General features: G+C 39.4%; 1 protein-coding gene across 17 annotated transcripts in view; it reads left to right on the forward strand.

Annotated features, from left to right (window-relative positions):
* The window catches only part of ERC1 (ELKS/RAB6-interacting/CAST family member 1), a 724,558-nt gene that overhangs the window by 71,868 nt on the left and 627,177 nt on the right, over window positions 1–25,513 (forward strand). Inside the window, exon 1 of one of the 17 annotated variants that reach the window (XM_073222510.1) lies at window positions 11,323–12,121. The exons of the other annotated variants lie outside the window; for them this stretch is intronic. Coding sequence (XP_073078611.1) covers window positions 12,119–12,121 — 3 coding nt within the window. The 5' untranslated portion in view covers window positions 11,323–12,118. Of the gene's footprint in view, window positions 1–11,322; window positions 12,122–25,513 lie in introns of those variants that run through there. 17 annotated transcript variants of the gene reach the window in all.

The raw sequence follows: 25,513 nt of genomic DNA on the forward strand, positions 1-25,513 counted from the left end.
TATGGAGGTTCCTCAAAATGCTTAAAATAGGAATACCATTTGAACCTGGAATTCCACTTCTAGGAATTTACTCTAAGAATGCAGCAGCCCAGTTTGAAAAAGACAGATGCACCCTTATGCTTATTGCAGCTCTATTTGCAATAGCCAAGAAATGTAAGTAACCTAAATGTCCATCAGTAGATGAATGGATAAAGAAGATTTGGTGCATATACATAACGGAATATTATTCATCCGTAAGAAGAAAACAAATCCTACCATTCACAACAACATGGATGGAGCTAGAGGGTATTATGCTCAGTGAAATAAGCCAAGCGGAGAAAGACAAATACCAAATGATTTCACTCGTACATGGAGTATAAGACCAAAGAAAAACTGAAGGAACAAAACAGTAGCAGAATCACAGAACCCAAGAAGGGACTAATCATTACCAAAGGAAAGGGACTGGGGAGGATGGGTGGGAAGGGAGGGATAAGGGTGGGAAAAGCAAGGGGGCTTTACAATTAGCATGTGTAATGTGGAGTTGGGGGGTACACGGCGGGCTCTACAACACAGAGAAGACAAGTAGTGATTCTACAGCATCTTATTATGCTAATGGACAGTGACTATGAAGTGGTATGTGGGGGGGACTTGCTCAAGGGAGGCTCCTAGTAAACATAATGTTTTTCATGTAATTGTAGATTAATGATACCAAAGAAAAAACCCAATGTATATACCTTAATTAAAAAATACTGCTAAAAATGCTGACGATCATCTGAGCTTCCTGCTATTTGTGAATTTTTTCTGGTGGAAGGTCTTGCGTCAATGTTGATGGCTGTTGACTGATGAGGGTGGTAGTTGCTTAAGGCTGGTTGGCTGTGAAATAACGCAGCAGTGAAGTTTGCCCCATCAGTTGACTCTTACACAAATGATTTCTTTGTAGTATGTGATGCTGGTGGATAGGATTTTACCTGCAGTTGAACTTTCAGATTTGGAGTCTATCCTTTCACACCCTGCAGCTGCTTTATCAACTAGGTTTATGTAATACTGCGAATCCTTTGTTGTCATTTTAACAGTCTTCACCGCATCTCTAGATTTCAAGAGTAGATTCTATCTCAAGAAACTTTCTTTGCTCATTCACAATAATCAACCCCTCTTTCATTCAAATTTTATCATGAGATTCAGTGATTCAGTCCTATCTTCAGGTTCTCTTTCCAGTTCTCTTGCTGTTTCCACCACATGTGCAGTGACTTCTTCCACTGAGGTCTTGAACCCCTCAAAGTCACCCGTGATAGTTGGGCTTACTTTCTTACAAGCTCTTGTTCATGTTCCTATTTTGACCTCTTCCCATGACTCATGAATGATGGCATCTGGAATGGTGAATCCTTTCCAGAAAGTTTCCAAATGACTGCCCAGATGCATCAGAGGAATCACTATCTATAGCAGCTATAGCCTTACATAGGATATTTATTAAATAGTAAGACTTGAATGTGGAAATGATTCCCAATCCCTAGGCTGCAGGATGGCTGTGGTGTTAGCAGGCATGAAAACAACATAAAGCTCAGTGTGTGTCTCCATCGGAGCTCTCGGGTAAGCAGGTGCCTTGTCAATGATCAGTGATATTCTGAAAAGAATCTTTATTTCCTGAGCAGCAGGTCTCAACAGTGGGCTTAAACTATTTAGTAAACCATGTTGTAAATAGATGTGCTGTCATCCAGACTTCATTGGTCCATTAACAGAGCACAGGCAGAGTAGAATTAGCATAATTCTTAAGGGTTTTCAGATTTTCAGAATAGTAAATAAGTACTGGCTTCAAAAAAGGTCACCTGCTGCATCAGCCTAGTTAGACAGTACTTTGACACTTTGAAGCCACACATTGAGTTCTCCTCTGTAGCTGTGAAAGTCATAGATGGCATTTTCTTCCAATAGAAGAAAGCTGTTTCCTCTAAACTAAATATCTGTTGTTCAGTGTAGCCACTTTCATTAATTTTCTTAGCTAGATCTCCTGGATGACTTGCTGCAGCTTCTACGTCAGCACTTGATGCTTCACCTTGCCCTTTTATGTTGTAGAGATGCCTTTTTTCCACAAACTTCATGAACCAACCTCTGCTAAGTTGCAGACTTCTTCTGTGGCTTCCTCACCTCACTCAGCCTTCACAGAATTGAATAGAGTCAGGGCCTTGCTCTGGATTGGCTTTGATTGAAGGGAACGTGACTGGTTTGATCTTCTATGCAGACAGCTAAAACTTTCTCCATAACACAATAAGGCTGTTTTATTTCTTATCATTTATATGTTCACTGGAGTAGCCCTTCTAATTTCCTTCAAGAACTTTGCACGCATAACTTGGCTGACTGGCATATGAGGCTTCCCTCTCTGCCTGTCTTGGCTTTACACGTGCCTTCCTCACTAAGCTTAATCATTTTTAGAAAGTTGTTGATTTGAGGTGACAAGCATGCGACTCTTCCTTTCACTTGAGCACTTAGAAGCCATTGTAGGGTTATTAGTCAGCCTAATTTCAATATTGTGCTCGGAATAGGGAGGACAGTGAGAGAGACAAGGGCGCAATCTGTTGACTGAGCAGTCAGAACACACAGATATATCGAGTAAGTTCACCATCTTTAAGGGTGTGGTTTGTTCTGCCCCAAGACAATTACAATAATAATATATGAAGATCACTGATCACAGACACCATAACATATATAATGAATATTGAAAAATTTTGAAATATTGCAAGAATTAACAAGTGATACAAACACAGGAAGTGAGCAAAATGGTGCTGATAGACTTGATCAGTGCAGGTTTGCTACAAACCTTCAGTTTGTATAAAATGCATTATAAATGAAGCCAATAAAGTGAAGTGCAATAGGAGAAGGTATGTCTGTTAGGAGATCAATTTACTATATGATAAAGATATAATTTGATTAGTTTAAATAATTGGTCTATATCAGCAAGTGTAAATGACACATATCAGTACTTGTTTTGATTAGGGAGAAAGCTTTAGATTAATGATTGCCAGACTTGGATTGCACACACCAGTAAAAAATAACAACAATGCCCCATTAATGGGGGAGAGGAGCTGGCATGGGGTTGTCAAATAAAGACAATTAAAAACCAATAAATGGCCACTTACTGTCATTTTATAAGAAGAAAAACACTGTAACACTAAAGGAGCTGGAATTGCATAATCTCACAATAAAGGGTAGTTTTTCCCAAGAAAATACAGATTTTAACTTAAAAATGACAATTTTATTAAGGATTAGTGGAAACTTAGTTATGGACTGGTATTTAAGAGGCATTGGTTTATAATAAGGGTCTTCATGTTATAGCCTGTAGGCCAAACCTGCTCACAGAATTTGTGTACTCCCCACAAGCTAAGAATGGTGTTTACCTTTTTAAATGAGTGAAAGTAATCAGAAAGAATATTTGTGTCATGAAAATTATATGAAATTCAAACTATAGTGTCCATAAATAAAGTTATGTGGGAACACAGCCATGCTTATTTATTTATTTACTGTCTATGGCTGCTTTCCCTCTACAAAGGTATAGTTGAATAGTGACAGAGTCCATATTACCTTGCAAACCTGAAATATTTACTATTTGGCCCTTTACAGAGAAAGTTTACTGGTACCTGGTTTAGACAACAGAATAAATTGTAAGAGCTAACGGACTGCTGCCAAGTAATAAGAGCCTGTCTAATGTTTATTCAGAAGCAGGCCCTATTTTATGTACTCTGCCTTATTATTAATCAATCATAACAATGTTATGAGGTAGGTACTGCTCCTTTTATTTTACTGATATGTAAACTGAGACTTAGAATAAGTAACTTGCCCAAGGTCACACAGCTGTTAAGTAGCAGAGGCAGGGTTCAAGTCCAGATTAGTGCGCTCCACAGTCTGTGTTCCTTCCTACTGTACTAAACTGTCTGAAAAAAGAAACAAAGGATACTTCAGGACACTGAATACTTTCTTCACATTTACCTTTATTATTTTAGGAAAAGAGGGAAGTAGCCTTGTTCTATAGTTACTTAACTTGTTATCATTGAGTAGTCAAATGAAGTCAGTGTAATTACCTCATGGTATATGACCTTTGCTTTTCTGCTCCACTCTGGATTTTTCCCAGAGATTTGTTGATTGAGATGATCTTACTGATACACTTCTTACTGAATTTCTGAGCAGATCTGTTTTTCTGGACCATATGTTGACTTCATTTTTGGTGTAATTACAATAATAAATTTAGCACTATTAATTAAAGAGCATAAGGGATAACTTCTCCAGTCATTGACTTAATTTACACTTTAAATTTTCATTGATGTGTACAGATATGTTTTAATGAATAATTTAATAGCTATTCTTTTTTTAAATTTAGAGTAAATATGGCTCTATTTCAAATAAAATTTGAAAAAAAATTAAATTACCAGTAGTTGGATATCTAGATGAATCTGTTCTAGAGGAAATCACTATTTTCCTTTTAGAGAAGGTTTTGTGGGGAGGAAGTAAGGTTATAAAAATTGCTTGAATGAAGGGAGGAATGGTAGTAAATGAATGAACTATAATTAGTGTGACCAATTCTCATTTCACAAAAATATGTTGTGTTTAAAATCAGCTTTTACACATTATGTATTACAGTATGAAATGCTGATTTAAATAAATAGAGGTTTGGTGCTTTTATTCTATCTAAATTAAACATAGTACCTGTTTTTTAAAGTGATGGTAACTAATGTTAGTTAGTTTTGTAATCTTCTGAAGCTTAGAAACCTACTATGCCTGACACTGATTTTAATGGGTTTAAGACCATAGAGAATATAGGAATGACACTTAAGGTTCTTTTTCAAATCTTTACCCAATGATTTTACCTTATTAAAGATGGAATCCCAAAGAGGGAACTAAGTGCTTTTGGCTGGGGTGATTAGGGTGGTTGGAGGTGGGGTTAGTTGAAGGGCAGGGCAGTGTAAAAGTTAATTTTTGACTTGTGGTTCACTTTTTCCTTTATATTTGGGAAGTTGCTTTTTTCCATTTTAGACAGGTGATCGTAGGCTAGAAATACAATGCAGATAAAATTGACGGTTCCTTCTGTATTATAGGGAATTGAATTTGTCCAAGTGTTGCCTTGCTTCTGAATTTTTGCACATGTGTGGTGTCTGCTATGTTGCTCTTCCTGATAGAGTTACAGTGTTTGTAGAATTACAGTTTGTAGTTTTTCTTTCTCTTCCCCATTCCATCATTATTTGACACTGATATTTTAGAAAACTGTCACTTTACAAGAATTAGCTGGAATTGAAATCTAAAACTTGATTCTGCCCAGTTTGAGGTGGCATGTTATAGTCCTTGACAGCTACTGCCACCCTTTTTCCTTGTGACAGATGGCTTTCCCTCCCCGTTGTAATCCACTGCTGAGTTTTTCAAAGAATGAATACCATGTGTTCCCCATTTTGGCTATAATTGTATTCTGCCCACTCATTGGCTTCAGAGGAACTTGAAATTGGATGTACATGCTGCTGGCACTTATGGCAGGAAGTGGGTACAACTGTGACTCATTTTTGCCAAGTATTCATTTATTAGAAGAATTGTGTTTTCCTAAAATTAAACTTTATTTCTGTGTCATACCAAGAGTAAAATGAGTTTTATTAATTTTTAAGAACATACTTTTCACTTCTTGATGTTGTATAGTAAATATTTTCTAGAAGCATGTTTATTATAAAATAGATTTTTTATCTGTATTTCACATACTCTAAGATTTGTAGTGTGTTAGCAGTCTGTGTAAGATATTGAATGGAAAGATCTAAATTTATTGAAAATAAATATAATCATAAAAGTGATATTACAGAGTCTCCAAAAACAATTCAAATTGTGATGTATGATTTTGGACTTATGTTTGAATATGCTTTTTGGTACATATGGACAGTAGTATTTGTCCATTTAAACATTCTTGCTCAGTATCTCCCTTGTCCATTGGTGGATATAAACACATCATTGTAGGCACTGAACAAAATTATTAAGTCTAAATCTGAGCCATTAATTCTATTAAAATTCTATTCATATTTGAGGTGTCTTGCTGTGGGGAAGTTGGGGTTTCTATAGCCAGCATCCTCACTGAACTTAAACCACCTGATGATATAACTGACCTGTTGCTAGGTCACAGCTTCCACACGTTTAGGCAATAAGCTGTTATTGCGCTATACAGAGAGCTCGGCCCAGTGCTCTGGACAGAGGCAGAGACTCCAGTGCTCCCCCTACCGCTGGGAGAACAAGCCAGGTAATAAACGCTTTCACCCCAAAAAATGTTTTGCTGTCAATTTCTTCGGTCACATTGAATCCATAGCAAACTTGCCTGAGGCTAAAACCCATTGGCAAGACACTTGGTGCAGCGAGCAGGGTTCATTGTTGACCAAGGAAAAAGACAGGCTGCCCTTATGGGAGGGATGCTTCAGTGGACTGCCCCTGTGAATGGGGAGACAGTGGATTGTCCCCCGGTGGGTATGTGGTCTGAGGTGGCTTGCCTCCTAGAGGGCTGGAGGCAAATGGAAGTGTTACCTGGGACAGTAGGGGTAGCCCTTGGTATAGTAAGTAGATCTTTTGAGAGACAGAGTGCCTGTGAGGCAGTGGGGACTGTGGGTTAGCTGCTTCTCACTGTATGAAGAAGTCTACAGAAGAGAAGGACATGCTCCTGAAAAAGACCCAAGAAATGGTGGCACGAGAACACGAGCTGCAAACTTCTGCAGATTCCCTGAAGAAGGAAATGGCATTGATGCTAGAGGAGGCAGCACCAGAACTCCAAGAGCAAGGTGCCATTGGAGAAGTAAAAGATTGCTTACAGAATGAGATGGCAGCACTGCCAGGTGCTCTGAAGGAGCAAAAGGCCATTAAGGAAAAAGACGAACTGCTGAGAGAAGCACAGGCCTAGGTGGCACAAGAACGCCAGCTGCGAGGCATTGAGGTGAAGGTAAGAGAGCTGCTGAAGATTGAACTAGCAATGCTGCGAGGCACTGTAGAAAAGGTAAAGGTTGTAGAGGCACTCGGGGCAGGGGAGGGGGAAAAGGTGCCATCAGCCCCGGAAATGGAGGAGCAGGGGAAGGATGAAGGCGTGGTGCTGGAGGCCACATGTTGAAATAGCTATCCATTGGTATCCAGTGAACAATAATGTGTCCTGGCTCTGGTGGACACAGGAGCTGAATGTTCACAGATTCATGGTAACCCTGAGCAGTTCCCTGGGACCCCCACTATCATAGATGGATACAGGGGTAAGGCTATCACAGTGAACAAGCCCAAATCCCTTTGGGAATAGGGCATCTACCCCCAAAAGGATATACTGTGTATTTGTCTCCTATCCCTGAGTATATTTTGGGGATTGATATCCTGCAGGGTCTATGGCTGCAGACAGCTGCAGGTGAGTTCAGACTGAGAGTATGTGTGGTGAAGGCAGTTCTGAGGAGACATGCTAAGCACCCACCCATAGCTTTGCCTGTGCCTGGGCAGGTGACTAATACCAAACAATACAAACAGCCTGGAGGGCATAAAGAGATTAGAGAAACTCTCCAGGAACTGGAAAGGTGGGTATTATAAAACCCACCCATAGTCCTTTCAATTCTCCAGTGTGGCCAGTAAAAAAGCCAGATGGCTCCTGGCATATGACTGTGGATTACAGAGAATTGAATAAAGTCATACCCTCTATCCATGCTGCTGTCTATTGCAGGTCTGATGGATATTACCAGCCTCGAACTAGGAACATACCATTATGTGGTAGATCTTGCTAATGCCTCCTTTTCCATTGACATTGAGCAGGAAAGTCAGGAACAGTTTGCCTTCACATGGGAATCATGGCAATGAACTTTCACCATCCTTCCACAGGGATACCACAACAGCCCCACCATCTGTCATGGACTGGTAGCCTAGGACTTGGCTACATGGGAGAAACTGCCAATGGTGTGTACCATTATATTGATGATGTCATGCTCAACATCTGATTCTCTTTCAGATCTAGAAGGCTCAGCACCTAGACTGCTGCAACATTTATAGGAGAAAGGATGGGTTATGAACAGTACCAAGTTTCAGGGTCCTGGTTTTTCTGTCAGATTCTTGGGGGTCGTCTGGTTGGGTAAGACCAAAGTTATACCAGAAGCAGTTATAGATAAAGTCCAGGCCTTTCCTATCTCTACAACTGTAGCATTGCTACAGGAGTTTCTGGGTCTTCTAGGCTACTGGAGAGTGTTTATCCTGCACTTGGCACAAATTCTGAAGCCCTTATACCAGTTGGTATGAAAGGGTGTCAGGTGGGACTGGGATGAGACATGTGCATCTGTCTTTACTACAGCGAAATGGTCAGTCAAGGCCATGTAGGCCTTGAGTGTGATAGACCCATCAAGTCCCTGTGAACTGGACGTTCATGTGACTGAAGACAGTTATGGCTGGGGTCTCTGGCAGCAGCTTGAGCCAACTTGCCACTTTTTGGATTCTAGTTGCAACTCTGGAAAGGGGCAGAGGTACAGTATACTTTGATAGAAAAACAACTGGCTGCTGTGTATCACACCTTCCTGGCTACAGAACCCATCACTGGAATCCCCCAATATAGGTAGGGTATGAGACTGGACTGAAAAGCCAAGAAGTGGTGTGGCACAAATGCCCACACTGGACAAGTGGGGTGCTTACGTACAGCAGCATAGTGCCCTCTCTAGTAGCCCCTTGAGTGAAGAACTCCCAACACTTATTGGGGCTAGTGAATATACTAGTGAAAAGTAGGAAGAACTTGCTTTTGAGCCATTAGTAGCAGAGAGTCCCTATTGGGAGGGGAGAGCCCCTATACCCGAAGGTGCAAGGTACACAGACAGCTCCAGCCATGGGCAGCTGCCAAAATGGAGGGTCATAGCTTTCCATCCTAAGACCGAGACAATATGGAAGATAGTGAGGGGTAGAGCAGCCAATGGGCAAAGTTGTGGGCTGTGTGGCTTGTGATTAGCCCGGAGCCCTCCCCTATAGTTGTCTGCACTGACAGCTGGGCTGTCTGTTGGGGCTTGACCCTGTGGCTACCAACCTGTTACCATGCCAACTGGCTCGTTGGTCACTGACCCCTTTGGGGGCAAGAATTGTGGCAAGACTCACAGGCCTGTGGTCAGTCTAAAATAATTAACAGTATACCTACCATGTGGCAGGTCATTTGCCACTGGCATACCCAGGAAATGATGAAGCAGACAAATTTGCCCAGATATGTTGGTTAGAAAGAATACCTACTTCTGATGTAGCCCAGTCGTTACATCAGCATTTGTTACATGTGGGGCAAAAGACAATGTGGGCTATAGCCCGTTGGTGGGGCTTACCTTTGACCTTTGAAGAAGTTAGTAGAGCCTGGCAGGAGTGTGTCTTGTGCCCCTAAAGGGACTCACACAGAGTTCCACAGCAACATGGGCAATAGCTAAGAGGCCAGTACTCCTCGTCAGGTGGCAGATAGACTATATTGGGCCTCTACCTGTGTCAGAAGGAAATCAGTATGCTGTAACTTGTGTGGACACAGCTACTGGACTTCTGGTTGCTTTTCCTACCTGTTGTGCAGACCAGCAGATGACCAAAAGAGGCCTGGAGTGTCTCTTTGCTGCCTATGGCCGACCACAGGTAATTGAGAATGATCAGGGCACCCATTTTACTGGACATACACTGCAAGAATGGGTGCAACAGCTGGGAATCAAATGTAAGTTTCATGTGCCGTACAATCCTACTGCAGCTGGCATGATAGAGAGGTACAATGGCTTGTTAAAATCTGGACTAAAGTCAGATATCAATAGTCTGTGGAGATGGTCAGTCCGCTTATGGACTGTGCTACGGCATTTGAACGAGAGACCGTGAAAGGGATCCCTGAGCCCCGTATACCTGTTAACACATATGGCTGCCTTCCCCCATACAACTGCAAGTACAAACCAAGGAAGAATCAGTGAAGCCGAGGTTTGGCCACCAGAATGATATCTTGCTCCCAGCACCAATTGCATTGAACCCCAGAGACTCCATTGAGTGGACATGGCCTTGGACCTTTCGACACATGGACCAACAATGGCTGGCTCTCCTGGCACCTTGGGGACAAGGCCTGGAAGCTAGCCTCCTTTGAATTACTGGAATAACAGCAGAGTGGCCCCCAAAGGTCACAGTAGTATATCCTGAACGGCCAGAAGGTAGGAGCATCTTACTGGCGAGTTTTGTTTAATCATTATGGCCAGTGCTTGCACCTTCAGTTCCACTATATATAGACCCTTCAGTAACCCCCATGGGGAAAGGAGTAAAAGTGTGGTATACTAGACCTGGAAGGGACTCCCTTCCTGCTACAGTCCTATCACAGGACCGCTCTCTTGCATGCATCCTACCTGATGGACAAGATTTGCCTTTGTTGGTGTCATTAAAACATGTGTCTTATCACCCCTCAAGTCTTTGTGGATTGGGAACCTCCTCTGGCTTGAGGATTATTATAATTTTTGTTACTTGTATCAAAATCTTGTTGTGTCTTAAAAATGTTATTATCTCTAAGTTGTTGTTTTCCTATGTTGCTGTTGTGGAATCTGGTTTCAGTGCTCCAGCTTTCTTGCACAGGGACCATTGTGGAAGATTGAAAGTGTGTTGATTGTAAAGTGAGAATCCTGCAGGGGTGGAGTGTGGGGAAGTTGGGGTTCCTATGGCCAACACTCTCATTGAACTTAATCCACATCATGATGTAACTGGCCTGTTGCTAGACTACTGCTTCCAAATGCTTAGGCAATAAGCTATTACTGCAGTATATAGAGAGCTGGTCGAGTGCTCTGGGTGGAGGCAGAGACACTAGTGCTTGACTACCCCTGGGAGAACAAGCCTGGTAATAAACCCTTTCACCCCAAAGAAAATTTTGAACATTGAATCCATAGCGAACTTGTTTGGGGCTGAAATCCACTGGTAAGACAGCAAGACAGGGGAACTTGATCATGTGAGTGAATGTTGAAACCATAGTGTTTTTCATGTGAAACTTTCGTAAGATTATGTATCAATGATAACTTTAATAAAAAAAAAATTTCATGGAGGGTTTGTTGAAACACTCAGTGTTGGGCCCTCCACTGACAGTTTCTGTTTGAGTAGGCCTCACAGTGTGGGTATGGGGTTGGGTGGTCGGGGAGTCCAGTAGTTTGTATTTTTTAAAAAATTTTGTTATCATTAATCTACAATTATATGAAGAACATTATGTTTACTAGTAGTTTGTATTTTTAACAATTTCCCAGGTGATTCTTTTGCTGCTGGTCTGGGCATGAGACTTGAAGAAACCCTAGTCAACCAAGTGAGAAACCTAGAAATTAGCCTTAGATTTATTTTCTCTATATGCAGAAAACTTTAATAAACATAAACCCATATATCCATCACCAAGAACAAGCATATGTTAATGGTGTGTGGAAAAGCATTCACTATGAATTAATACTCTCTTTTTGGTTATGATAGGCTAGTATATCTTATTTTACTCACTTGATGTGTACAAGAAGTAAATTAGGGGAACTTGTTTGGGCTTGAGATCAGTGTTCTTTAGGTTAAAATGCTAAAAGCTTCAAGAGGCAACTGTGTTCTATTGTTTGATCAGTCTTTTAGGCAAGAAAGTGAAATAAGGAGAGAAAAAAGTACAGTCTAGGTTATTTGCTCAATCTGATAAAAATATTATAAAGTATGTGGGTTAAGTTAGGGTTCCTATGGCCAGGATCCTCACCTCAACCTAAACTACTTGATGATTTAACTGGCCTCCTGCTAGGCTACTGCTTCCATACTGGTAGGCAATTAGCTATTATTTACTGAGTCTCTATATAAAGAGCTCTGCCCAGTACTTTGGGCAGAGGCAGAGACAAATGAGGATTGCATATCTGTTAGGTGCAGACATAATTCTAGTGCTCGACCTATGGCAGAGAGAACAAGCTGGGTAATAAACCCTTTCACCTCAAGAACATTCTATTATTATTCCTCGGTCTCCCTGAATCCATAGTGAACTTCCCTGAGGCTGAAACCCATCGGCAAGACAAAGTATTATGTATATTTAAAAATGAAATTGTCAGATGCAATCATTTAATTCTGTGTTTTTCTATTTAGCCTGTTTGCTTATGTGAATAGTTCACAGAATTAACAAGCTGACTTTATTTGTGTGCCTGGAAACCTGAGAGGAGGAATGGTAAGCTGCCTGTGTGGTAGTATAAAAAATACGTGACAGTGTTGTGAAAGCAAAGGAACTCAGAACCTAAAGGGGTGACTATTGTTTATTCAGCTCTGAAACAACTTGTTCTCCCTAAATATAACTGACATTCTGCAGAAACATATGAGTCAAAAGGAAAAAAGTACTGATGGGTAGTATTCATTGAACAAACACCAAATTCGTAATTGGTGCTATCACCTTGATATTGGAACAGTTAATGTAGTTTTGATTATTCTGGCGTAACTTTTCATAATACTTTAAATAGATGCTTCATTTTGGTAGAGCTCTCCCCTGCCAAGTTAATTCTGTGAGATAGAAATAATGCTGTTTTTATATTCTCATGAAGGACATTATTAATCACCTCTATGTATTTTTTCATATTGAAGCTAATACCAGGATTCCCTGAACTTGTAGTTTCTGTGTATTTTCCTCATTGGTCTTGAAGTGGGGTTTATACGTGGCTTAGAAAGTATGGACTTACTGTCTGATAAAAATTCTTGTATGGCTTCAATTTGTCCTCCTTCCTCTCCTGTTCATCCACCCATCTGTTCATTCATTCTTCATATCACTTATTTCCTGTTAGTACCCTCTTGACACACTTGTTTCTGCTTGCTTTCAAGATTCCTTTGTTTGCTTTCCTTTTTGGATTATTTTTTCTTTCTTGACAAAATTATTTATCTTCGCTCATCAAGTAGACCTTAGAAAAATAATCCTCTCCATTTTACTTTTAGCAGCTTGTATTTGCAGCTCACATACTAAGTATATGCAGGTAGTAGAAGACAAAAGCAGAGACCTTGCAGATTACCGTGGTGTTTGCTTTAGTTTTCATGGAATCTGGGGATTTGATTTGGTCTGTTCTCTCTGGATAACACTTTTTTTTTTTTTTTTTTGCAGGTAGGATGTAGTCTTTAAGCTAGCCTCAACCTTCTAGGTATTATTTGCTCATCTTCCAAGTGTTTGCAATAATTAGGACCAGCATGTCAAAGTTCACTATGTTGTCTCTAGGGTCCTTGCCTTGTAGATTCAGAAAAAAAGAATAGGTCATTTTTATTTGAACTGAATTCCTTGTCTTCATGGGTAAAGACCTGAAAATACACAAAGAAAAAATAATTTTAAATGTTGTATGCTGTAAAAATCCAGTGCTCAACTTAAACTATCACTGTTCTCAATTCATGAGGATTAGCCAAACTTTGAAATCTAAGGCCAATCAGTAACTGACTTCTTTCTTTGTGAGGGCTGCTCAAAGGCCAAATGATTTTCCAGCGTCTGTGCACATTGAGTAATTGTGAACATCACAGAGTAATTGCAGTTAGTTAGGAACTGCATGTTGCTTGCCCTTTAGGATTTTTGTATTTGTATATCATTTGAATGTCAATAACATTCTTGCCTCATTCTCCTTTAAAAAAAATTCACTTTGTCCCTTGACTGTTTGTGTATTTACCTGACCTTAGTGCAGTCAGAGTTCACCATTTAGGCAAGGTGGGTGGCAGCGTTAGCTGTTTTTTTCTTGGTGTCATTATGCTATTATCTGGGGTGAAGTGCTTTGGGGGTTGCTCTATAGTTTCCTGATGAGAGAAAGGAGGTCCAGCTGCATTCACTCTCACAAGATGACCTTTGTTTCTTCATTTTCTCTACTTGAACATAGCATTGTCTAATCAGTCTATCAATAAATATTTATTGAGTGCCTATTATGAATGCTCAGTACTATGTCGGGTGCTTTGAAGGATTTTTTTTAAGAAACAGGGAGTGGGGAGAAGGAGAGAGAAACAGACATGCATTTTAGGAGTTTAAAACAATGTTATCATGGTATGTATACTTTGTGGTTTCAGAAAGTTTCATGAAATTTTGGAGATCAGAATTCTTCAGTGTTTTGGTCTAGACCAGTTTCAAGAATTGAATTACTCATAAGCTATTTCCTTGCTGAGGGGTAACTTGTTCATCTAAGTGGAATATTATTTAATGTTTAAGGATTTCCTTAAATTTGCTAATTTATATGTAGAGTTAAAAAAAATCAGTATGTCTTAAAATATATGTATTTCCTAGTTTCATGGTTTAAAAAAGTTATTGAAATAAAAGCTATTAATAATATATTAGGGGAATATTTATGGTTTGTTTGCTGTGTCCAGGTTTTTGGAAGCAGTACAGAGTCATTATAACATAGCATTGCAGCAAAACTGTGGAGTCAGACTGCTAGGTGGTTCTGCCACATATTATCCAGGTGACCTGGGACAGGTTACTTTTCTCCTTTGTGTCTTGATTTCCTTATCTGTAAAAGAAAATTAATAGTGTATCATGGGGGAGATGTGAGGATTGAGTGAGTTAAAATGTATAAGGCATTTAGAATAAGGCCCGGAGTGTGGTAAACACTAATTAGATGTTGGCTATTACTTTTATATTTTATGTTAATCTTTTTTTTGTGTGTTGAGAGGTGAATTTCAGAATAGGAAAAAAAGTTTTTTTGATCAGGATACTCACCAAAATATTTTCAATAATTTTCTCAAATGCGTAAGATTATGCAGTTTTTATTTTTGTAATTCCTTTCTTCTTATAGTGAACATGCATTTCTTCTGTAATAAAGATAATAAAAAATAATACTTAGTCTGAGCGTTTTTATGAATTGTTACACAACAGAAACTAGATTTAGTTGCTTTTAAATTAGTATTTGAGTGATATTGAAGGGGCTACAAAGATGTGGTTTTAAGTTGTTCATAATTTAGTATAGGACACATGGTAGAAATTCAGAGGGCAAAGAGTCCTAAAGGCTCTCTCTCAGCCCTCTCTCCACTTCCTTTCCAGTATCCCTGATAGATTGCCATATCAACATTAAATTTGCAGTGACTGACTAGTGGTTTACTCTATTTTAAGATAATTCATTACCTTTTTTTTTGGTAAACATTTAAGTGTTAAGAAGTTTTCTTAGATTGAACTAGATCTTCTTCTGTGTAACTATTTCACATTTGTCCTAGGTTTTCAGTTTGGAGCAAGATAGAATAAATGTTTCTTCCAGAATAGTAAAATCTCTAGAAAAGGACTTTATCAAATAGATACCGAGTAGGTCACAGAACTGGTATGACTGGAGAATTAGCTTGAGGCTTACCTTCTACAATGTTCTACACCATGCTGATGAGGAAACTCCACTATTGCTGTCACTTCACTGGATGCTAGAGGAAATAAAAGTTGGTGCTTTACTGCCATGTATGAGACAAGAATTGACCTTATAACCACTGGGAAATCACTGCTGTTCCTGTCTTCCAGAGCTGGATTCGGCTGTCACCATCTGCACCAGGAAAAATGAAAGTAGAGCCTTTTTACTCTTGTTACTCAATTTCATACAATCTTAATATGAACATACTTGATTGGCAGAGTCTGCGTCAAGTGCATGGGTTTAGCTACAAGGGAGTGTGGAGATTTGAGTTTTCTCTCTTACTTGGGGGAAGTAGGACTCACTGGGGATTTCCTTCACATGTAGAAAGTCTACTTAAAAGATTATGAACAAAAGCACAGAAAAAGATGTTCAACATTATTTTTAGGGAAATGCAAATTGAAACCACAATGAAGTACCATTTCACACCCACTAAGATGGCTATAATGAAAACAGTAGGAAATAAGTATTGATGAGGATGTAGAGAAATTAGAACCATTGTACATTGCTGGTGGGAATGTAAAATGGTTCAACTGCAATGGAAAACAGTTTGGTGGTTCGTGAAAAACTTAAATATAGTATTACAATATGATCCTGCAGTTTCACTCCAAGGTACGTATCCAAAAGAATTGAGAACTCATACTCTAATAAGTACATGTATATACATATTTATAGCAGCATAATTCACAATAACCAGAAAGTGGAAACAATCCACATGTCCACCAGTGGATAAATGGAGAAACAATTTCTGGCATTTAAATACAACAGAATATTATTCAGACATTAAAAGAAAGGAAGTACTGATACATACTATGATGTCGATCTGCCTTCAAAACATATTAAGTGAAAGCCAGATATAAAAGGTCATACAAAAAAATATATGAATCTGTTTATATGAACTATCTATAATAGAAAAGGTAGAATACCAGTTGATCGTTGCCAGGGACTGGGGGAAGGGGTGGGGAGAAACTGCAGAATGGGTAAGGACTTAGACTTTGGAGGGACGGAAATATTTTGGAACTAGATAAAGGTGGTGCTTGTATTGTGAATGTATTAAATGCCACTGAATTGTTCACTTTCAAATGATTAATTTTATGTTACATGAATTTCACAAAATAAATTATATTTTAGAAAGTTTGTGAATAGCAATTTATAAAAACATGCTCACCACAAAGGTGATGGTGATTCTGTGATTCGTTGAGTATTTATTGTAGGCTGGAGGCTTCACATATATTGACTGTAATCCTTATAGCAGCATTACAAGATAGACATTAGGAACAAGAATCACAAATAACTATTAGTGGGTTAAAAAATCATCTGTAGTATAAAACACTGACTTGGAATCACTTTATCGATCAAATTAATAGTGAGTTCTTAAAATATAATCAAAGGCTGGCAGTGGGGAGCACTCTTGTTACCTTGCTCTGGTTATGTTTAGAGCATCTCAGGTCATAAACTTAGATATGTTATATGAATATGATACTTTGAAAATTGCTATCTTGGCACACTTGATTATGAACTTGCACTCTTTTGAATTCTCTGTTTTATCTCCCAGTTTTTGGTATTGTAATTAAAAGATTTTATTTCCCATAGAAAAAGTATTCACAACCTTATGTATCTGAGGTTTGATATTCTTAATTTAAAGAAGTATTTGATTTTTATTTTATTTTATTTTGTTATCATTAATCTACAATTACATGCAGAACACTATGTTTACTAGACTCCCCCCTTCACCAAGTCCCCTCCACAATTCCCATTACGCTCACTGTCCATCAGCGTAGTAAGATGCTGTATAATCACTACTTGTCTTCTCTGTGTTGTACAGCCCTCCCTGTGCTCCCACCCACATTATACATGCTAATAGTAATGCCCCCTTTCTTTTCCCGGCCATATCCCTCCCTTCCCACCCATCCTCCCCAGTCCCTTTCCCTTTGGTAACTGTTAGTCTATTTTTGGGTTCTGTGATTCTACTGCTGTTTTGTTCCTTCAGTTTTTCTTTGTTCTTATACTCCACATATGAGTGAAATCATTTGGTACTTGTCTTTCTCCACCTGGCTTATTTCACTGAGCATAATACCCTCTAGCTCCATCCATGTTGTTGCAAATGGTAGGATTTGTTTTCTCCTTATGGCTGAATATATATACCACATCTTCTTTATCCATTCATCTACTGATGGACACTTAGGTTGCTTCCATTTCTTTGCTGTTGTAAAGATTGCTGTAATAAACATAGAGGTGCATCTGTCTTTTTCAAACTGGAGTGCTGCATTCTTAGGGTAAATTCCTAGAAGTGGAATTCCTGAGTCAAATGGTATTTCTATCTTGAGGTTTTTGAGGAACCTCCATACTGCTTTCCACAATGGTTGAACTAATGTGCATTCCCACCAGCAGTGTAGGAGGGTTCCCCTTTCTCCACAAACTCACGAACATTTGTTGTTGTTTTTCTTTTGAATGGTGGCGATCCTTACTGGTGCAAGGTGATATCTCATTGTGGTTTTAATTTGCATTTCTCTGATGAAAAGCGATGTGGAACATCTTTTCATGTGTCTGTTGGCCATCTGAATTTCTTCTTTGGAGAAGTGTCTGTTCCGCTCCTCTGCCCATTTTTTAATTGGATTATTTGCTTTTTGTTTGTTGAGGTGTGTAAGCTCTTTATATATTTTGGATGTCAACCCTTTATTGGATCTGTCATTTATGAATATATTCTCCCATACTGTAGGATACCTTTTTGTTCTATTGATGGTGTCCTTTGCTGTACAGAAGCTTTTCAGCTTGATATAGTCCCACTTGTTCATTTTTGCTTTTGTTTCCCTTGCTCAGGGAGATATGTGCATGAAGAAGTTGCTCATGTTTATATCCAAGAGATTTTTGCCTATGTTTTTTTCTAAGAGTTTTATGGTTTCATGACTTACATTCAGGTCTTTGATCCTTTTAGAATTTATTTTTGTCTATGGAGTTAGACAGTGATCCAGTTGCATTCTCTTACATGTAGCTGTCCAATTCTGGCAGTATCATCTGTTGAAGAGACTGTCATTTCCCCATTGTATGTCCATGGCTCCTTTATTGTATATTAATTGACCACATATGTTTGGATTAATATCTGGGGTCTCTATTCTGTTCCACTGGTCTGTGACTCTGCTCTTGTGCCAGTACCAAATTGTCTTGATTACTGTGGCTTTGCAGTAGAGCTTGAAGTTGGGGAGTGAGATCCCCCCCCCCCCCACCTTATTCTGCCTTCTCAGGATAGCTTTGGCTATTCAGGGTCTTTGGTGTTTCCATATGAATTGTTGAACTATTTGTTCCAGGTTGTTGAAGAATGCTGTTGGTAATTTGATGGGCATTGCATCAAATCTGTATATTGCTTTGGGCAGAATGGCCATTTTGACTATATTAATTCTTCCTAGTCAAGAGCATGGGATGAGTTTCCATTTGTTAGTGTCCTCTTTAATTTCTCTTAAGGGTGTCTTGTTATTTTCAGGGTACAGGTCTTTTACTTCCTTGGTTTAGTTTATTCCTAGGTATTTTATTGTTTTTGATGCAATTGTGAATAGAACTAGTTTCCTGATTTCTCTTTCTATTAGTTCATTGTTAGTGTATAGGAAAGTCACAGATTTCTGTGTATTAATTTTGTATCCTGCAACTTTGCTGAATTCCGATATTAGTTCTGGTAGTTTTAGAGTGGTGTCTTTAGGGTTTTTATGTACAATATCCTATCATCTGAAAATAGTGACAGTTTAATTTCTTCTTTACCAATCTGGATTCCTTGCATTTCTTTGTTTTGTCTAATTGCTGTGGCTAGGACCTCCAGTACTATGTTGAATAACAGTGGGGAGTGTGGGCATCTCTGTCTGGTTCCTGATCTCAGAGGAAAAGCTTTCAGCTTCTCGCTATTCAGTATGATGTTGGCTGTGGGTTTATCATATATGGCCTTTATTATGTTGAGGTACTTGCCCTCTATTCCCATTTTGTTGAGAGTTTTTATCATGAATGGATGTTGAATTTTGTCTGATGTTTTTTCAGCAGATATGGAGGTGATCATGTGGTTTTTGGCCTTTTTGTTGATGTGGTGGATGATGTTGATGGATTTTTGAATGTTGTACCATCCTTGCATCCCTGGGATGAATCCCACTTGGTCATGGTGTATGATCCTCTTGATGTATTTTTGAATTCGGTTTGCTAATATTTTGTTGAGTATTTTTGCATCTACATTCATCAGGCATATTGGTCTGTAATTTTCTTTTTTGGTGGGGTCTTTGCCTGGTTTTGGTATTAGGGTGATGTTGGCTTCATAGAATGAGTTTGTGAGTATTCCCTCCTCTTCTATTTTTTGGAAAACTTTAACGAGAATGGGTATTATGTCTTTTCTGTATGTCTGATAAAATTCCGAGGTAAATCCATCTCACCTGGGGGTTTTGTTCTTGGGTAGTGTTTTGATTACCAATTCAATTTCTTTGCTAGTAATTGGTTTGTTCAGATTTTCTGTTTCTTCCTTGGTCAGTCTTGGAAGATTGTATTTTTCTAGGAAGTTGTCCATTTCTTCTAGGTTTTCCAGCTTCTTAGCATATAGTTTTTCATAGTATTCTTTAATAATTCTTTGTGTTTCGGTGGTGTCTGTCGTGATTTTTCCTTTCTTGTTTCTGATTCTGTTGATATGTGTAGATTCTCTTTTTCTCTTAAGACGTCTGGCTAGAGGCTTATCTGTTTTGTTTATTTCTTGATGAACGAGCTCTTGCTTTCACTGATTTTTTTCTATTGTTTTATTCTTCTCAATTTTATTTATTTCTTCTCTGATCTTTATTATGTCCCTCCTTCTGCTGACTTTAGGCCTCATTTGTTCTTCTTTTTCCAATTTTGATAATTATGACATTAGACTATTCATTTGGGATTGTTCTTCCTTCTTTAAATATGCCTGGATTGCTATATACTTTCCTCTTAAGACTGCTTTTGCTGTGTCCAACGGAAGTTGGGGCTTTGTGTTGTTGTCATTTGTTTCCATATATTGCTTGATCTCTGTTTTGACTTGGTCTTTGATCCATTGATTATTTAGGAGCATGTTGTTAAGCCTCCAGGTGTTTGTGGGCCTTTTTACTTTCTTTGTACAATTTATTTCTAGTTTTATACCTTTGTGGTCTGAAAAGTTGGTTGGTAGAATTTCAATCTTTTTGAATTTGTTGAGGCTCTTTTTGTGGCTCAGTATGTGGTCTATTCTGGAGAATGTTCTATGTGCACTTGAGAAGAATGTGTAATCTGTTGCTTTTGATGTAGAGTTCTATAGATGTCTATTAGGTCCATCTGTTCTAGTGTGTTGTTCAGTGCCTCTGTGTCCTTACTTATTGTCTGTCTTTGAAATCAATCCTTTGGAGTGAGTGGTGTGTTGAAATCTCCTAAAATGAGTGCATTGCATTCTATTTCTTCCTTTAATTCTGTTAGTATTTGTTTCACATATGCTGGTACTCTTGTGTTGGGTACATATATATTTATAATGGTTATATCCTCTTGTTGGATTGAGGATACATTATGTATCCCTTTATCATTATATGATAAATGATACCCTTTATCATTATATAATGTTCTTCTTTATTTCTTGTTACTTTCTTTGTTTTGAAGTCTATTTTGCCTGATACTAGTACGGCAACACCTGCTTTTTTTCCTTGTTGTTTGCATGAAATATCTTTTTCCATCCCTTGGCTTTTAGTCTGTGCATGTCTTTGGGTTTTAGGTGAGTTGCTTGTGAGCAGCATATAGATGGGTCTTGCTTTTTTATCCATTCTGTTACTCTGTGTCTTTTGATTGGTGCATTCAGTCCATTTACATTTAGGGTAATTATTGAAAGATATGTACTCATTGCCATTGCAGGCTTTAGATTCGTGGTTACCAAAGGTTCAAAGTTAGTTGTTTACTATCTTTCTATCTAACAACTTGTGTTTCGTTTGACTGCTTTTGTGGGTAATTGATTTTATTTTTTGCCTTTACTTAGTATTTGGTTATGCTTTGTTTGCTGTGATTTTATTTTCTTTGGTGACATCTGTTTAGCCTTAGGAGTACTCCCATCTAGAGCAGTCCCTCTAAAATACCTTGTAGAGGAGGTTTTTGGGAGGTAAATTCCCTCAACTTTTGCTTGTCTGCGAATTGTTCAATCCCTCCTTCATATTTAAATGATAATCGTGCTTGATATAATATTCTTGGTTCACGGCCCTTCTGTTTCATTGCGTCAAATATATTATGCCATTCTCTTCTGGCCTGTAAGGTTCCTGTTGAGAAGTCTGATGATAGCCTGATGGGTTTTCCTTTGTGGGTGACCTTTTTCCTCTCTCTAGCTGCCTTTAAAATTCTGTCCTTGTCCTTGAGCTTTGCCATTTTAATTATTATGTGTCTTGGTTTTGTCCTCTTTTGGTCCCTCCTGTTTGGAGTTCTGTGTACTTCTGTGGTCTGAGCAACTATTTCCTCCCCTAGTTTGGGGAAGTTTTCAGCAATTATTTCTTCAAATACAGTTCCTATCCGTTTTTCTCTCATCTTCTTCTGGTACCCCTATAATGCAGATATTGTTCCTTTTGGATTGGTCCCACAGTTCTCTCAATATTGTTTCATTCCTGGAGATCTTTTATCTCTCTCTGCGTCAGCTTCTCTGTGTTCCTGTTCTCTGGTTTCTAAACCATCAATGGGCTCTTGCATTTCATCCATTCTACTTTTCAATCCTTCCACAGATTGTTTTATTTCTGTATTCTCCCTCCTTAGCTCTTGCATATTTCTCTGAAGATCCATCAGCATGATTATGACCTTAATTTTAAATTCTTTTTCAGGAAGATTGGTTAGGTCTATCTCCCCAGGTTCCTTTTCAGGGAAGACTGTCTTGGGTAAACTGGTCTGTATCAAATTCTTCTGCCTTTTTGTGGCAATAGAGATAGTCGTGGGTATTTGGCATGTGTCAGCTGGGAGAATGTCCCTTCTTGCTAGTTTGTGGCCATCCTCTCCTGGGAGAACAGCGACCTCTAGCGGCTTGTGCTGGGCAGCTGCACGCAGATGGGATCTCTGATTCTTGCCCAGCCGCTGTGAAGGAAGCCCCGCGCACTGTTGCTGGGGGCATGGCCTCTGCCACTATGGCGGGGCTGCGCCGGAGCGGGAATGGGCGGGAGGCTGTTTATTGCTGTGAGGGGACTCAGTGCTGAGCTGCCACCCAGGGGTTGGGGTGCCTGGAGTTCCCTGGGTTCCCAGCTACTGGGCTAAGTGTCCTGGGATGCCCCCTTCCAGCCCTGAGGTCCCTGTCCCTTTAAGACTTTTAAAAAGCACTCACTTTTCTTTGTCCCAGTGGTGCCAGCTGTGGTTTGCAGCCATTTACTGTTCCGTTTCCCTAGTATCCAGCACCCCACGCACTGTGTGTGTGCGCTCCAGTGCGGATGGCTAGGGCTGGGTCTTTAGCAGTCCTGGGCTCCCTCTCTCTCCTCGCTCTGACTCCTCTCCTCCTGCCAGGGTTGGGGTGAGGCGCACTCGGGTCCTGCCGGGCGGCGGCTTGTATCTTACCCCTTCACAAGGCGCTGGGTTCTCGCAGGTATAGATGAAGCCTGGCTGTTGTCTTGTGTTTTCTAGTCTCTCTTTTCGGAATAGTTGTATTTGTTGTATTTTTAAAAATATGTATGTTTTTTAGGGGAGATTTGCGTTACTCTACTCACTCCAAATCATTTGACTCAGAAATGTTTGATTTTAAGAAGTGTTGTATGAAATAAATGGGTGTTTAGTTTAAATGGCTTAAATAGGTTAAATGGGTTATTCGTAGAAGAGGTGTTTGATTTAAAAGTATGTGAAATAGCTTAAATGGAAATAAATTTCCTTTTAGATAATTTATTTCCTTTTTTGGGGTACCTAGTTCTAAATTCTGGTTAAATATACTCTTTTTTGGGTTTGTCAAATATTGATGTTTTAGGCATGACTGGCCTTTTGACAACATTATATGAATGAAGGTTGCCTTCTTCAATAGCACTTTGAATTAAAAAAACTTGTCATTTTTATGAAAACTTAATAGCATTTAGTAGTTAACATTTATATTTTTAAGCCATTTTTGTGAAAGCTAGTACTTTGAATTTTGAATTAACTTAGCAATATGCATTTTATTTTGGCATAAACTAAGCACTTTTTCATCATAAGCCATGGTAGAAGATACACATATTCTACAATGATTACATGCTTAAATGATCAAAACTTAAGTTTTCATGGTAAAGCATTTGCTCTAAGGGAGATGTGCTTAGACATTTTACATTTTATTCTATTACTGAGAAAAATGTTGGTTTTCAACCACTAATTGATTTTACAACTCACTTTGTAACAGGTTGGCTTGAAAGGTCAATAGTGTCAAAAGTGGGTGTTTCTTCTATCATATGGAGATCACTGAGTTCTATAAGATTTCACTATAGTAAAGCTAGGTTTTGGGGAAGGATAACTCAAAATACATGCAACTTTGTAACTGGAACAGTTGAAAGAAATAATAAATGGTATCTTAGGAGATAACTTGTTATAGCCCCAGGATGGCAGGTCATTGTGGCTGGAGGTTGCCTCAGCAGGTAGTGAAAACTCATAAAAATAATTGAGCGGAAATGCTTGCTCCCAGTGCTGAGACATTGCAGGTGGAGGTGGGCTCTGAGTGCAAGGGGAAGTGCAACTTGTCTTGAACTATAGGAAGGAATCCCTGCCTACAGGTGCTCGTCTTTAATTTTCTTAAAATAGAGCTGAAAGGATCCCTTTTCATGCAGTAGTACACTGAGGGTATTTTCCTTCCTGCTGAAGGCTGTACTACTTCTGCTCTTTGTTGTACCTTTTCCTAGGAAAAATGACTTATGAACCAACATAGCTTTGATATAATGATAGTCCTCTATTTACCATGTGGTGTATGAGCTAATTCATAATATAAAAACACCCTTTAACGCAAAACAGACTATTTTGTCTTCAAAGGAATACACTTTCACTGTATTCCATTTTAGCCACTGTTTTTTAGAGTAATTGCCATAGCTGGTTGTGTCAGCTTGACATTTTGATTTCAAAGATCCCATTGTAGTCTTGTTCCAAATGTCAAACACTGACTTCAGAGTTTCTGAATGATAGGCATAAACACTTACTAGTGCTTTGTTAGAGCAAAAGATGATTTTAGTTTCTTCCTTACTGTCTGTGTCTGTAAACTCTGTGTGTATTGCTTAAATGAGAGTTTCTCTCAAGTCTAGGGATTACATTTATATTGCCTAGTGAGCTTTTATATATATCAATTTCAGGTTATTTGTCACCTATGTTTTATGCTTATGTGAACTTTGAATTTGATTAGAACTTTGAAACTGTGTGGGGAAGAGATTTTCTTAGCAGGCACATTTTACATATAGGGCAAATATCAAGTGAAAACTATTGCTTGATAGCTTTTAAATGTCCCTTGTTAGTGTGTATTTGAAAGGTGAGCAAATTTCTTAGTTTTAGTGTACTAATTCTAAGAAACATTTAGTTTACTTAGTGTTCATGTGGTTGTAATCAAAGTTTCTTGACTGGACATCAACTTCACACTTAAAAGACTGACTTTTGAGAGGCGGAGCCAGGATGGCGGTGTGAGTAGAGCAGTGGAAATCTCCTCCCCAAAACACATAGAGCTATGAAAATATAACAAAGAAAAATCTTCCTAAAATAGAGACCACAGGACACAGGACAACATCCAGACCACATCCACACCTGCAAGGAACCAGCGCCTTGCGAAGGGGGACCGGTGGGCGGGTGCCTGAGACCGGCACTTGAGGACAGAGGAAATCGCGCGTTTTTCCCCTTTTTTTTTCTCTTTTCTGCGAGTGCTTTTTGGAAGCCCAAAAGGGACAGGGACCCCGGTGCTAGGGAGGCAGGGCGGCGGGACTGGTGAGCGGGTGCCTGGGACCGGCACCTGGACAAAGAATATCCCGCGTTTTTCCCTGTGGGACCGGTGGGTGGGTGCCTGAGACCGGCACCTGAGGACGGAAGAAATCGGGCGTTTTTCCCCATTTTTTCTCTCTTTTTGGCGAGTGCTTTTTGGAAGCCTTGAAGGGACAGGGACCCCGGTGCTAGGGAGGCAGGGCGGCGGGACTGGTGAGCGGGTGCCTGGGACCAGTGCCTGAGGACAAAGAATATCGAGCGTTCCTTCCCTGCGGGACCGGTGGGTGGGTGCTTTTTGGAAGCCTTGAAAGGACAGGGACCCTGGTGCTAGGGAGACAGGGCAGCAGGACCAGTGAGCGGGT

This window comes from Manis javanica, chromosome 15 (assembly GCF_040802235.1).
Source record: "Manis javanica isolate MJ-LG chromosome 15, MJ_LKY, whole genome shotgun sequence".
Taxonomy (NCBI): domain Eukaryota; kingdom Metazoa; phylum Chordata; class Mammalia; order Pholidota; family Manidae; genus Manis; species Manis javanica.